General features: G+C 49.3%; 2 protein-coding genes across 2 annotated transcripts in view; one reads left to right on the top strand and one right to left on the bottom strand.

The window, feature by feature from the left end:
• Positions 1 to 2747, top strand: part of HCN3 (hyperpolarization activated cyclic nucleotide gated potassium channel 3) — a 37638-nt gene extending 34891 nt beyond the window's left edge. The window contains exons 7-8 of the mRNA XM_030188211.1: positions 225 to 389; positions 1129 to 2747. Of these exons, the coding sequence (XP_030044071.1) occupies positions 225 to 389; positions 1129 to 2315 (1352 nt within the window). The 3' untranslated portion in view covers positions 2316 to 2747. The remainder of the gene's footprint in view (positions 1 to 224; positions 390 to 1128) is intronic.
• The window catches only part of CLK2 (CDC like kinase 2), an 83466-nt gene extending 76630 nt beyond the window's left edge, over positions 1 to 6836 (bottom strand). The window contains exon 1 of the mRNA XM_030188216.1: positions 6558 to 6836. The gene's annotated coding sequence lies outside the window, so the exon portion shown is untranslated. The remainder of the gene's footprint in view (positions 1 to 6557) is intronic.
• Between the last annotated feature and the right edge of the window lie 7633 nt (positions 6837 to 14469).

Genomic DNA, 14469 nt, shown 5'->3' with positions numbered 1-14469 from the left:
GCCTGTATACCTGCATGCAGTTTTTAGAATAGCCTTTTCCCTGGGTAAAAAAGGCCTTATGTGAGGATTACCCCCAAATTGAGTTGCTTTGAAGCAAAGAGACTTCTAGGGCCATCTCTCACCCTTCCCCACATTTATGAAGCAAAGAGAGGAGGGAGGAGAGGGAGCCTGGTTCAGTGGTCAGTATCGAGGCCTGGACAGTGAGCTGTGTTCTGTCTCCCCAGAGATCTGTCTGCTGACCCGTGGGAGGAGGACTGCAAGCGTTCGGGCTGACACCTACTGCCGTCTCTACTCTCTCTCTGTGGACAACTTTAATGAGGTGCTGGAGGAGTATCCCATGATGCGTAGGGCCTTCGAGACCGTGGCTATGGATCGCCTAGACAGGATAGGTGAGGGCAACATGCCTCTGGTAGATTGCTGGGGCCCAGGGCCATCACCCTCTTTGCATCCCCCTAGCACTGGCCCTTCACTCGGAGGTGATTTCTATACTTCAGACCCAGAAATATTTTACCTTCCCTCTTCATATTATCCCTTTCATCACATCCTATAGGTTTTCTGTATAATGACTGTAATATCATGGAGATGCCCTGCAGTATTGTGTACTAGACAGCTCCTCTGATGGCTGCTGACACCACAGCCGTTTATGGGTTCCTGAAACTGGGAGCCGTCACCTCCTCCTTCTGTGGTTGTCACTTTGGCATTGTGCCTTGTGTATCTCTATAATAATACTGCTTCTGTAAAGGGGGAAGGGTCAGCTGAAACTCTTCATATCCTTCCGGCCTCCCCTCTCCACTCTCCAATTCACTGCCAAATGGACCAGTCACCTTGGCAAGACCATTCTGGTCCGGCCCTTTCTTCCTCCAAGGGGCCAGTAGAAAGCAAATGAGGTAGCCCAGGCCCACATGCTCATTCTTACATCTTGCTGTGTGTTATGGAAAATCTCGGTCTCTCTCCCCTCTGAATATAGCAAAAGTTTCCATGTTGCATCCGTCGTCTCTGTATTATGCCTCATTCTATAATACACCTTTGTGTCTCTCTCAGTATTACTGCATTTCTAAGTATTATCACATGCCCCAGAGGATTATTACAACTATGTGCCCTCTGACCTCTGTCTCTGTTATCTACTAGGGAAGAAAAATTCCATCCTTCTCCGCAAAAGGAAAGAAAACAGCACAGGATCAGTGAACAATGAAATTGTTCAACAGATTGTGAAGCATGACCGAGACGTGGCCCACCACATTCATGACTTCCAGCAGCTACTGCCAGCCGGCCGAGAGGTTGGACAGAAACCGATTATCTGGGAGCCTCTTGTGCATGCACCTCTGCAGACCGCGGCTGCCACCACAAACGTAGCCATTGCTTTGACCCACCAGCAGAGCCTGCAGTCCCGTGTCTTCCTGCCCCCCTCATCGCTCTGCAGCCCTATGTCACCTGAGGCCACCTTGCTCACCCGACCAGTCAGGAGGTCCCAGCCCAGCCTAGCAGGTTCTAGACCCTCTTCTGTCAGCTCTCCCTCGGGAGCTCAGTCTCATTTGCACACACCTGCTGCTGTGTCCCCTTCATCTCCAATGGTTCAGTCTCAACTGCTACCAGAACTTGGGAACCAGAAACAAAGCAATATGGGACAGTCCCTCCATGGCTCAGCAGGCATGAGCCAAGCAACCCAAAGAATGGACCCACCAATGCTGGCAAAGCCACCTCCAGCCACCTCCCAACCGCAGCTCTCAAAATCTCGGGGCACGTCGGCATCAACCTCTGTGCTGCAGCAGCAGCAATCGGGGGTTCCAGCTTCAAGTACTGAGCAAGCACTGAGCCACATGCCGAAGAGGACACTGCACTACAGCTTGTCTAGAGCCACAGGCTCCCACATCTCTCTGCTGATGCAGCAAGCGACTGGCACCCCCCAGCAGTTGGCAAAGCACAAGAGCACCCAAGGGCTGCCCGTCGGGAGATTAACGCAAGATATCCGCCTCATGTCTGCCTCTCAGCCCTCTTTGCCCAACAAGGTCGCTCAACAGCTGCAGCGATATCCTTCCCAACAGGTTATGGAGTCTTCAGGTAGCGTCACTCATAAATCTTCTCCCTCAGTGCCTGGGCTCCTGGCTAAGCCACCTACTGCTGTCCCAGGACCCTCATCCCTTCCACAGAGAATGCCTTCAGGATCCCTGGCTCTATCCAGCAGACCTTTGAGTGGAACAGCTGTGCCACAATCTCCTGTCTCCTCCTCCAGGCACATCATCTCCTCCCGAAAGGGATCTGTGGTTTTCAGCCCTGACCTGGATGTTGGGAAACCAAAACTTCCTTCAAACATGTGAGCAGTGAGTAGAGAGAGAGCACGTGAAGCATGGCTTTCCTTGTGTAAGAACCTCTGCATCTCAAGAACTCACCCGAAACTCAGGAAGTGAGTGCCCAAGGGGAATTTGTGGGCAGGAATCAGAGATGTCAGCGTGCAGAATGGGGCAATGAAGACTGGATCTGCATGTGAGATTGTTAAAGCTGAGTGAAAGGGTTCTGTCCACATGCAGTGAAGCATGGACCACACTGCAGATGCCGAGATTCATTACACTTGACATTTAATTTGCCAGTTGCACCTAGGGGTGACCATGCCCCCCTTTTTCCTCCTTCTGCATCTGTGGATAGAACTATTTTGGGCAGACAGAAGACAAGATATTGCTCAGTTTTTCTTCGTACCCTTGGTAAATGAAGGACCCTTTAGGAGATCTCCGGGGGGGTTCCTGCTAGCTAGTTCGAAGGATGGATTCTGCCTCGAGCTTTGAGGATTGCCTGCCACCCCCAGTGCACAGGTTTCCTGAATAAGCGCCATGCTGAATCACCACAGTATTGTTCAGGCCAGTGTAAGCACTTCTCTGGATCCCTGGCCTCCTAGTAAGAAATTTACTAGAAGTCACTGTTAACAAGCCAGTGAATACCTTCATCAGAAGCCCAGAGACACACCTGGAATTCCAACTATCTACTTAGGAGGGACACCAAAGCGCAACCTTCAATTCCTTAGAGGGTACTGGAAGCCCAGATACTGGGAAGCAGGAGCTGAACACAGGAGGCCTGGGCCTGTGACACATCCAAAAAGAAGGAGCTTCTGTTGTGTGAACCAGCAAGTAGGCAGAGCACATTGCCCTTTCTAAAAAATGCTCACCCCTGGATCTGCTGAAAACCCTCGTTCTTCCCCCACCTCGATAAAACCCCGAGGACCTGGATATGAGGAGACCTTTCTGGAAAGCTGAGTCACAATCTATTGGGTTCAAACTGTAGGTCCAGAAATAAACAAGGCCAGCCTTTCTCTCTCTCTCACGTCACATGTAAAATTTATTACATCACAGAATCAACATTATTAGTGTCTTCATTTGCCTTTGGGCTCCATCTCACACACCGAAGAGCCCAGTACATTCACTGCCAACCACGGACACATTCCAGTGAGCTTCCTCCACTTCCCTGGAAATGGTACTGCCGTTCCCTTTCACAGGACTGCTAGTCTTGTTAGAGATCAGCTGTTTTACCTAGCGATTTTAAAAGGATTCTGCAATAAGACATGACATGCACCCAACTAGAGTGTATACGACGGAGAAGGCACCAAGTCCTGGGAGGTGTGGGGTGGGAGGTAAAGTTAAAACAAGAGCACCAGCTAGTCCCATGCTATTGAGGGCTCACTGAGTGCTGCTGTATGTCTATAGACTCATGCCCTCACTTTCTCCAGGAAAGGGGAAGGAAGCACAGATCCATCAATGCATGAGGGGTAAAGCCAGGACTGGATTAGATTCCAAGCCCACTCTCAAGGTGAGTTAAAAGTCTGATACAGTTGGCCCCTTCCTCTGGGGGCTTACAGCCTATATGGCACCTGAGGCAATAGAAGGTTAAGTGACTTGCCCAACATCACAAGGAGTAGCGGTGGGATTTGAATCTTGGCTTCTTGGGTCTCGGTCAGCTGCTCCGACCACTATACTATTCATCTACCCTATGACCTGGAGTTCTCTGGTGACCTTAAGCTTTGGAATTCCCAACCATAACCCCATCCCACCCCCATAAGGAAGGAACCCCACCCCCATCCCATACCCCTAAGGAAGGAAGGAACCCTAACCACCATCTCATCACCCTAAGGAAGAACCCCACCCCCATCCCTTTAACCTAAGGAAGAAAACTCACTATATCCCACCCTATTACCCTACGGGAGGAACGCCACCTCCTGTCCCATCCCTTAATGTTTCTTTACCTGTAGGAAGATTGTGATAACAGATAACACAGTAGACCACTCCCTGGGACACACCCAGCCAGTTGAGTTTTCAGGATATCCACAATGAATGTGCAGGAGATAGTAGATCTGCCTGCACTGCCCCCTTGGTATGTAAATATGCCTCATTCATATTCATTATGGACAAGCTAGATACCAGACTGGCTGCATGTGTCCCAATGACAGGGTTGAGAACCCCCCAACTGGATGAACTATCATCAAAATCAAAACAAAATGTGACATGTTGACCTGGTCCTCATGCCTGAGGTGTAGGGCTGACCCCACTCTATGCAGAATAGGTGGTTGCTTAGAGCGACAGAATTGTGGGGGCAATGGAGTGACTCTGGCACTGCAGATGAGCAACACTTTAAAGCTATTATTAGAGTGGTGTGGGGCCTTCCAGCACAGGCCTGGGTTCAAGCCCTGCTGTGTCCCATCCCCTCCTACAGCAGGCCTTGAGCATGGTCCTATGCTGAAGAGACCCATCACCACACAGTCTCATTTAGTGCAGGCTCAGCCCGGGAGAAGGCAGGGTGGTGGCAGCAGCAGGCCCAGTATGGGGGAAGATTCTGGACACATTGGAGAGGGAAGGAGATTCTGGACCATGGGAGAGGGGGAGGGGTAGGAAAGGGGTGATGCTGGATCCCAGAGGAGGGATAGGGAAGAAGAGATACTAGACCCCTTGCATAGAGAAGGGGAGATGCTGGACCCCAAAGGGAGGGACAGGTGTGGAGATGCTGAACACCTTGAACAGGAAAGGGGAGATGCTGGACCCCGGGAAGGTGGGAGGAAAGAAGAGATGCTGGACTACTAGGGGTAGGTAAGAGAAGAAGAAATGAGATGCTGGAAATCTTGGAAGAGGGTAGGGGAGATAAAAGGAGATGCTGAACATGGGCAGGAAGTAGGGAACGGGATATGTTGGACTAAAGGAGAGGGGGGGATAGGGGCTTGAGCCACCCTTCAGGGGAGAGTGATACACATAGCTGAAGTTCTGTCTAGTGTGAGAGAGTAGCTTGGGCTGGGCCTGTTGAGTATGATATGTTGCACCGGTGCTGGCTCTCTGGCTCCTGGCCCAGGGTGGTCCTACAGCTCTGGGAGGAGGACAGGTCCTGCCACCTCTACAACATGGTGCTTTAGCTCCTTCTTGTGGGAATGGTTCAGAGCCAAGGGTCTGCATTTCTGTTATGGTGCTGCTGTTTCCGTTCAGTCCATACCACGGTGCTGCTGTTTCACTGTAATGAAGATGGGACTTGATTTTCCTTTAAGACTTGCTTTTATTATCCCACACTTTCAGAGGCATGAGATAAATCGCACGTTAGGGCTACCATCTAGGTTCATGTCATAAGAGTCTGGCTAATCCAGTCCTGTTTTTGCCCCTTGCATGTGGGGAGCTGTAATTCTAATTTTCCAATTGATTCTCTTAATGTCAGAGCTTCCAAAAGCTGTCCAAGGGATCCCACTAGCCAGTTGAGTTTTCAGGATACTCACAGTGAAGATGCAGGAGATAAGTTTGCATGTATTAGCACCGTGTACAGTCTCCTCTCATGCATCTTCATTGTGGGTATCCTGAAATCCTAAGACAGGTGTGGGAAGCCCTGATGTAGGGTCACCAGAGAACTGCAGCTGATCTGGGCCCGACCTGTTTAGTTCTAAATTTGTCCCTAGTGCATTTATGAACACCCAGAGATGCTCTAGTGACCTAGTTCAAGAAGGGAGACGTTCTGGAGGTTCAGGTTCTTTCACCATTTGAAATCAGCACTGCCGGTACCAGTGTGTGTTTGTCGGAAATCTAGGACTGTCCAGAAATCTTCCTCCGTGAACTGCCTCTCTGGACCTGTAGTTCCAAATGTTTTCTTAAATAGTTGGACAGAAGCCTTAACCAACCCTCCCTGCTACACCAAATAACCAGAACAGATTCATAATTGCTGTAGGAATAAGATAAATCTCATGTCAGGGGTGAACAACCACAGTCCTCAAAAGTGCCACAACCCAGCTGGGTTTTCAAGATTTTCACAATGAATATGCAAGAGATCCATAGGCGGCCCAAGGCAATCTGCCACCCCTGCCCGGTCTGGTATCTCCCTCCTCAACCTTCTTCCCCTCATTTACCTTATTTTATTTCTTTTCCAAAAGGTGGCGGCAATTCTTATAAGCTGCCCTGCAGCGGTGCCGCCATCACCAGCCTTTTCGCTCCACTGCATTCCACTGTCAGGTTTCTCGCAGAACCTCTGGGTAGTGAGCCCTTGGACCACTGCCGCAGAGCGACAGCGGCAGGAGAATCACCCAAACACAAGACAAGGTAAAACAGACGTACCGTCAATCCCAGGCCAGGAACCACCGGACAGGAACTGCAGCTGAGGCAATACACGCTGGAGTCTCCAGACAGGCAGCAGACAGTAGAATAATCCAGAAGCAAACCAGGTCTCTAGGCAGTCAGCAGACAGTAGAATAATCCAGAAGCAAGCCAGGTCTCTAGGCAGGCAGCAGACAGTAGAATAATCCAAAAGGCTAGCAGGGTCAAAGCTGAAAACAGGAAATAGCACTGCAACTAACTCTCACCAAAGGAAAACTCCTTTGAGGACCTCTGTTGCAAAGGCAAACCAGAAAGTTCCCAGGTGCTTGATAAAGGCACTCCCAGCTGAGGTCATGAAGAAGGGTGAGGCTTGACAGCAGAGCATGGCTTGGCAAGAACAGGATCCCGGACCGGATCTGACTTGACTGGAATGGGATTCAGGATTTTCCCCCAGGCTTCAGGATTTTCCAGCCGGCTAGACTTGACTGGAGCAACCCCAAAGCAAGCCCAGCATGGAATATGGTCACAAACGTGACACCCACCTCTGAGGAAACAGGAAGTTATGTCAACAGACAGGCCGCAGTAGGGAGAAGAGGCCAGTGCTGGAAGTGAAAAAAATAAGGTAAATGTGGGGTAAATGTCATCTCTATGCTGATGACTCCCAAATCTACCTTTCTACCCCTGATATCTCACCTTGCATCCAAACCAAAGTTTCAGCGTGCTTGTCTGACATTGCTGCCTGGATGTCTCAACGCCACCTGAAATTAAATATGACCAAAACCGAGCTTCTCATTTTCCCCCCCCAAACCCACCTCCCCGCTCCCCCCATTTTCTATTTCTGTTCATGGCTCTCTCATTCTCCCTGTCTCCTCAGCTCGAAACCTTGGGGTCATCTTTGACTCTTCTCTCTCCTTCTCTGCTCATATCCAGCAGACCACCAAGACCTGTCGTTTCTTTCTTTACAACATCCGTAAAATCCACCCCTTTCTTTCCGAGCACTCTACCAAAACCCTCATCCACACCCTTGTCACCTCTCATTTAGACTACTGCAATCTGCTTCTTGCTGGCCTCCCACTTAGTCACCTCTCCCCTCGGTTCAAAACTCTGCTGCCCGTCTCGTCTTCCGCAAGGGTCGCTTTACTCATGCTACCCCTCTCCTCAAGTCGCTTCACTGGCTCCCTATCCGTTTTCGCATCCTGTTCAAACTTCTTCTACTAACCTATAAATGTACTCACTCTGCTGCTCCCCAGTAACTCTCCACACTCGTCCTTCCCTACACCCCTTCCCGTGCACTCCGCTCCATGGATAAATCCTTCTTATCTGTTCCCTTCTCCACTACTGCCAACTCCAGACTTCGCGCCTTCTGTCTCGCTGCACCCTACGCCTGGAATAAACTTCCTGAGCCCCTACGTCTTGCCCCATCCTTGGCCACCTTTAAATCTAGACTGAAAGCCCACCTCTTTAACATTGCTTTTGACTCGTAACCACTCGCCTCCACCTACCCTCCTTCCTGTACACATTAATTGATTTGATTTGCTTACTTTATTTTTTGTCTATTAGATTGTAAGCTCTTTGAGCAGGGACTGTCTTTCTTCTATATTTGTGCAGCGCTGTGTACGCCTTGTAGCGTTATAGAAATGCTAAATAGTAATAGTAAAATAGTAGTAGTAGTAGGGAAGTAGTTGAGGAGGGAAGGGGAGAATGCCGCTCCTGGAGAGTGCCGCCTGAGGCCCCCGCTTCAGTTTGCCTAACGGTAGGGCTGCCACTGATGAAATCTATTTGCATACAATGAAAACTGTACATGTAAATCAATCTTATGCATATTCATTGTGGAACTCTTAACACCTTGACTGGGTTGTGGCCTCATGTGGTTATGACCGAGTGCAGGCAGTTAGTGAACTCTCTAAGGCTGAACCTTTGACCCAACTCCCACCCACATTTATCCTTTGGAAGTATGCAAAGAAAAATCCTACCTATAAGGTGACCTCCTTATCTGGGTCCACTCAAACAGGTGGATCCAGTCCTCATTTTGTCCCATTAAATGCAGGAAAATGTAGCTTGAATCAGCTAGTTGAGCTGGTGAAACTACCTGTGATCCTGCAGCCCATGCTCTAGCCTGACAAACAGGAGCATTTGATGCATAAGGAGGAACACACCTGCTCTGAGGTCAATCCCTCTCCCTTCACACCTGAGACTTCCCTGAAGCTTGAAAAGAGTGAGCCTAGGGTTACTTGATGGCTCTGAATCACCTTGTATAGTCCTGGTTTGCCCCCCCCCCTCCCTTTGCACATGGAGTGATAAAGTTTGATTCCCCTAAAGCAGAAACAACATTGTCCTGCTTGTCATGGATGGGAGGAAGGGTTAAATCAGAACTGAAGCCAGGTGTCCCTAGGTGACATGGAGCCTTCTGCCGGCTCAGTCTAGAAGATAAAACGGGTCATGTGAGTGCCTCGAGCGGGGTGAGACTGCCAGCTTTAATGGCTGCACAATGCCTGCCTACTGTACATAACTTTGAATGTAGCTGGCGCCCCAGTCAGCTGCCTTTGCATTCCCACATAAACATAGTCTGTCTTCATTGCTACGGCATCCAGTTTCTCCCTTTCTGAGCCCCACACAGCACCCACTCTTTGGAAAGAAGCACTTTAATCCAAAGCCATTCATTGCTCCCTTAGCCCATGTCTTGGTATCCCAAGGGTCTGGGGGTACATAGGGAGACAGGTCAGAGAGAGGAGCAAACGTCAATGCTGGAATCAGGGTGACTGACTTGTGAATTCTGCTTGAGGAGCGCAGCAAGACTGAGGAGTCTGCAGAAGCACATCAAAGGAGTTATCACTACCCATCCTGGGAACAGGGGATGGAGATGCTGAATCGAAGCTGAATTAATGATTCAGAGACCTTTAGGCACCAGGACTAATTAACAGGCATCCAGAAGCTTCTTGGGCCTACTTGGAAGGCAGGTCTGCCATTAGGAAAGGAAAGGCAGAGTGTTGAGGTTCCTCACAAGACTCTCTTCCAGAGTAAGGGAAAGCATCCACTCTTTTCCTTCCTATCTGTCAGGAGTACATGTCCCACAAGACCCACTAACCACTCTTCCCTTTCCAGCAGGACCCAAGGCAGCAGCTGGTGGGATATGTCCTCTCTCTTAATGCTCATAGCACAACTAGGGGCCTGCTGTCCCAGGGCTCTGCTCAACCTAGTACTTCCCAAGCTTGTTATTTCCCAGATCCCTGACGATTCAGGGCTGCTGAATCCACCAGTTACCCTTATACCCTTGCAGTGTTTTGCCACACCTTTCCTTCATCAACAAAAAGAAAACATCCTATCATCCTCTCCGAAACTGGTATCGCTGAAGTAGCCAGAAAGACAGACGTCAATATTGCAAGTATTTAGAAATAGATTATATAACCATAGAATCACTTCTAGTCATAAGTGTTTATGTAGGGCGTTCTTGGACTACAGTAACGCTTAGGATGAAAACAAACAAATAAGCTTCACAACTCTTGGCTGGGTTAGTCTTGAGTGGGGATTTAGTCTATGGTACGAGGCAAGATCAGTGGAGACCTGACATGGTCCATCGCTGAGGCGCAGGGATCTATCCTTTCTGTGTCTGGCATGGAGAAGTTTGAGCACCAGGGGTGCACATAGAAAACATTTTCAGTTTGTTTTTCACCAATTTTTTTATATTATTTTTATCGTGCAGAGATCGACCATGCAGGTGGATGCCATTTCTCATGGACTTTCTTTCATAGGCGCCTAATAGACCAAATATGCATTACTGAATCCACATTCCTTCTTCTCGTTTCTGCCGTCCTTCAGCCACCTCACCCCTCACTCTCTCCTGGGCTTTTCTCCGTCTCTTCCTCTCCACTCTGTATGAACCTGTGGTCCTGAACAGAAACGCTGGGTTCTGGATCTGCTATAAATTCATTTTCTCTTGAAGACTCTGTTTGTTGAGCTGGCAATGTCTGGGTTTTATGAGAACAGATCGCCGAGCCTTAACCCTTGACCTTCCCATCACAGGAGACCTTTCTTGTGCTAGAACTGGACACTCACGTCTGGATTACTTAGGGAGGGGTGAGGGTCCCTGCTTCTCCTGCCATGTGGAGTGTCTGTAGCTCTTAGCTGTTCCAGCTGGCAGGGTCGTAACTTAGCACCTTGGAAGCCAATGGCCACCACCAGACGTTCCCACCATCACCCCCATAGGATCCCTGTGGCTCTAGAACCCTGGAAAGAGCTCTGGATCACAGCAGAACCTGCCTCTCTCTTCTCCCTACTCCCACCCTCTTTCTGTTTGCTCCTCTGGTAGGAGCTGATCTGAGCAGATTGCGTTTGCATAAACATGTTGCATCTCTCGTGTCCGCACAATGCCGACGGCTGTACAGATATTCTGGGGACAAGGAACAGACGGCCCCTGGTGAGCTCAAGAGGAAAGCTACGCCTCAGGGAGCAGAACACCCCGGAGCCTCATGGGGGGGGGGTGAGGAGGATCATTTGTCCCCTTCTGATGAGACGTCAGGAGTGCGATTGTGCATACGACCCACATTTATCAGGAATAAGCGTGCACAGATGTGTCCCATGCACAGGCCTCCAGGTATAATGGGAGCAAGTGTGTTCAGGCATGCGGTCATGTCTGTGCAACGGTGAGGATGTACTATGAAATGTGTTTAAATGTGTATGTGTGCGTGTAGCTATTTAGCGGGACCAAGTGTATTGGAATGCATGTGCGTGTCACTGATTTTCCTATGCAGGGGAGTGTGAGCGTGTGGCAGCCAGTACGCCTGGGCCTAGTCGCCAAAGACCACGTTCCCGCCTCCCTTCTACTTACGACCCTTGAGGTGGATGATACATAGCTTCTAGTTTTTCATATTGCAAAGACTTGAATGGGATTTTTTTTTTATTTCAATTGTATATAATGGATTTAACAAAAAAAAAAAAAAAAAAAAAACCACCTAAATTTCTTTGTAACTGCAAATATGTAAATAAAAGCACAAATGTAGAGGGTAGAGTTTGGTTTCCACTGTGTTACCCCCGGCTCACCTCTTGGGGCAGGATGGGGAGGTATTTCAGAATGTCTGTCTCTGCAGCATTTTGTCACATGCTGCACACAGAAATTTGATGCCAAAGCTAAGGATGTGTTCATTCTCTGATTGATGTCGCCATTAAACAGAAACAAACTCATGAACACAGCATGTGACTAGAAACACGTACCTACCTTCAAGATCCATCAGCAATTGCTCCACTTGCCACAGCCTCTCCTCCGTGGACAGCACAAACAGATGTCCAGGGCCTTGCTGCTGGATGACGTATTTGGGCCCAGCAGGCAGTGCAGGGCAGGACTCTGGGTTTTCTACCATCTTTCCCTTCTGTGCACTGACCTCCCTGAAATTATAATTGCCTCTTCGCCTTTCAATCTTAAAATTAGACCCAGGTGAGGAACAGGACCAGCATTAGCATCCAGGATCTGCTGGGTGGGTAGTCAGTGATGCTTGCATGTATCTAACACATATTTAATAATATTTTATCTGACTTGCAAATCCTCTCCCTCACAAGCCTGGTCTACACTGCTGAGATGGAGGTATTTACCCTGTCACCAGCTGGGGCTCTGGAGTGAGACCTGTGGGGTTTTCTCTCTTGCCCCCTTCTACCTCTGCACTGATGTTCTGGTCTTGCTCAGCAACAGGAAGGGAAGAGGAAGGATTTTGCTCACACCTTTTCCAGTTGTAGCTCAAGGGGAGTTACATTCAGGTACAGCGGGTATTTTATTTTCTTGAGGGATTACAATCCTAAATTTGTACCTGAGGCAATGGAGTCAGTGTGCTTTCTGAATCAGTGTTTTTGGTTCTCGACCCAGCCACCCAGGTTTTCAGGATACCATAATGAATATGCATGAGATAAATTTACCTCCATCGTATGCAAACCTATTTCATACATATTCACTGAAAACCTAGCTAGGTGTGTTAGCCTGCTTGAGGCACAATGTGGGACACTGAATGAAGCACAGCTGACCCAAGAACCTCGGGTTCACAGGAGGTAGATTTTAGGCCAGTCTGGGATTTCTGACAGCCCCATCCTGGAGCATTATGGGATTTGCAGTGCTGGTTTCAGTGGACAGAGTCAAGGAGCATCATCAAGACTGGCCAAAAACAAAAGCCTACATCTTGGTAGATAATTTTACCCATATCGGAGCGTGGCAGTGATGTCACCTCCTCCATCCCATCAATATTTACTATACCTCGGCTCCAGCACATTCATTTCCAGACTGGTAATCAAATGGATTAAGAGCAGGGAAAGGAAAGGACAGGAGGTCTCTCTTGGACCCCTTCCCTGACTCTCTCCTCCTACATAACTCCAAGCAGGGGACTTAGGGAGGGGGGATGGGATAAAACCAGAATTGTATCAGTCCATCTCATCCAACGTGGAAGCTGCTGGCAAGTGAAGTGAAGTTAATTTGCTGACAGAGCCAAGAACGGGTAGGAGGACAAGATCACAGAGCCTGGCAGGGGAGGCGGCCCAGGTGGCCACCAAGCAAATTGAAAGAGGAGGAGTCTCCGGACCCTGCACGCCGGCAGCTTGTCCCAGGGCACAGCGGAGGCGCTGGTGCTTCAGAATCCAGAGGAGACTGCTAGAGAGCGGATTACCCGGATGCAGGGGGACATGGTAAAGATTAGGGGGTTCACCCTGGCTCATTTTTGCTATGACAACACAATCAAATGATAAGGGGCATAAGGCATGGGGGACCCAAGGGGTAAGATGTTGTGCATGGTGCTGGGGTGGTGCAGGGGTACCCAGCTGCGAATTATGCCCCCTCCCCCCCCTGTAGGACAGGCATGTTGGACTTGGGAGCTCACAAGAAAGCAAAAGCCTCCTGCTAAAGTCAAATCAACACGAGTTTATTAGGTCTCAGCCTAGCCACTGAATCCAGATGTGGCAACACCATAAATATTCTGCAGTGAACACAGCAGGAGTGAGGGGCATTGGCAGAGCTGTGTGTGTGTGTGGGGGGGGGGGGGGGGTGTCTCAGTTCTGGAATAGCAGGGGGTGGTGAAGGGCAGGACTGAGGGACACTGCCAGAGGTTTGCCCTACTTGTTACAGCAACAGGCTGAGAACCAAAAAAGTCAAGGATGAAATCCCATTTTCCTAACATTCCTTGTGACCTTGGAAAACTCACATCAATCTGCACTGCTTCAGATTATAAGCCCTCTGGCACCCACCACCTGCATTTGATCATAAGTTGCTTTGGAAACCCAGGTACTCAAATCTAAAATCAACAGGAACAGGGAAGCTGAAAAGATCAGCAAAACTATTTGCCTTTCTGGACCTATTGTGATGTTTCTCATGTTTATATACATTAAAATAATTGTACTCAGTTCTTTAAAAGGAGAAGAAGCCCTGAATAGAACAGAAAGCTAAAGGCAGGGGGAAACGAGAATGAACACGCTGGAATGAGCATTTCAGTAGACAGATATCTGCCCTGAAAGGTGCATGTCTCCCCCTTGTCTCCTGGTTACCTTCCGCCATGCCAGGCCCTTACTGAATCACTCACATCCCAAGTGGCATCATGCAGGAAGGAGGGACGGATCACATGTTCTCACTCCAGGGATGCGGGGGAGCCAGGAGGTGCACAGGCAGAACAAGACTTTCTGATTTTTCACTCAGCTGAGCTCCAGGATCCCAACCCACTGGAGACCACAGGGAGGGGATTTGGGCCCCCACATGCAAGAAGGTCAGGGTGTGCCCACATCCTTCAGCACCAAGAAGGGGACCTGTGCTTGTGGGGCTGGGTGAATGTATTACCTGAAGATAGGATGCACAGGACAGTGAGTGTTTGAAGCAGGAAATTGTACATGGGTGAGGGAGTGGGGTACAGATTTGGGGTGCTGTATTACGGAGGGGAGGGGAGCGGGGTCCAGAAAAGCTCACATACTCTACAAT

Source organism: Microcaecilia unicolor, chromosome 14 (assembly GCF_901765095.1).
Source record: "Microcaecilia unicolor chromosome 14, aMicUni1.1, whole genome shotgun sequence".
Classification (NCBI taxonomy): domain Eukaryota; kingdom Metazoa; phylum Chordata; class Amphibia; order Gymnophiona; family Siphonopidae; genus Microcaecilia; species Microcaecilia unicolor.
Note: the sequence above shows the minus strand (reverse complement) of the source record. Positions and strands in the feature narration are given on the sequence as shown.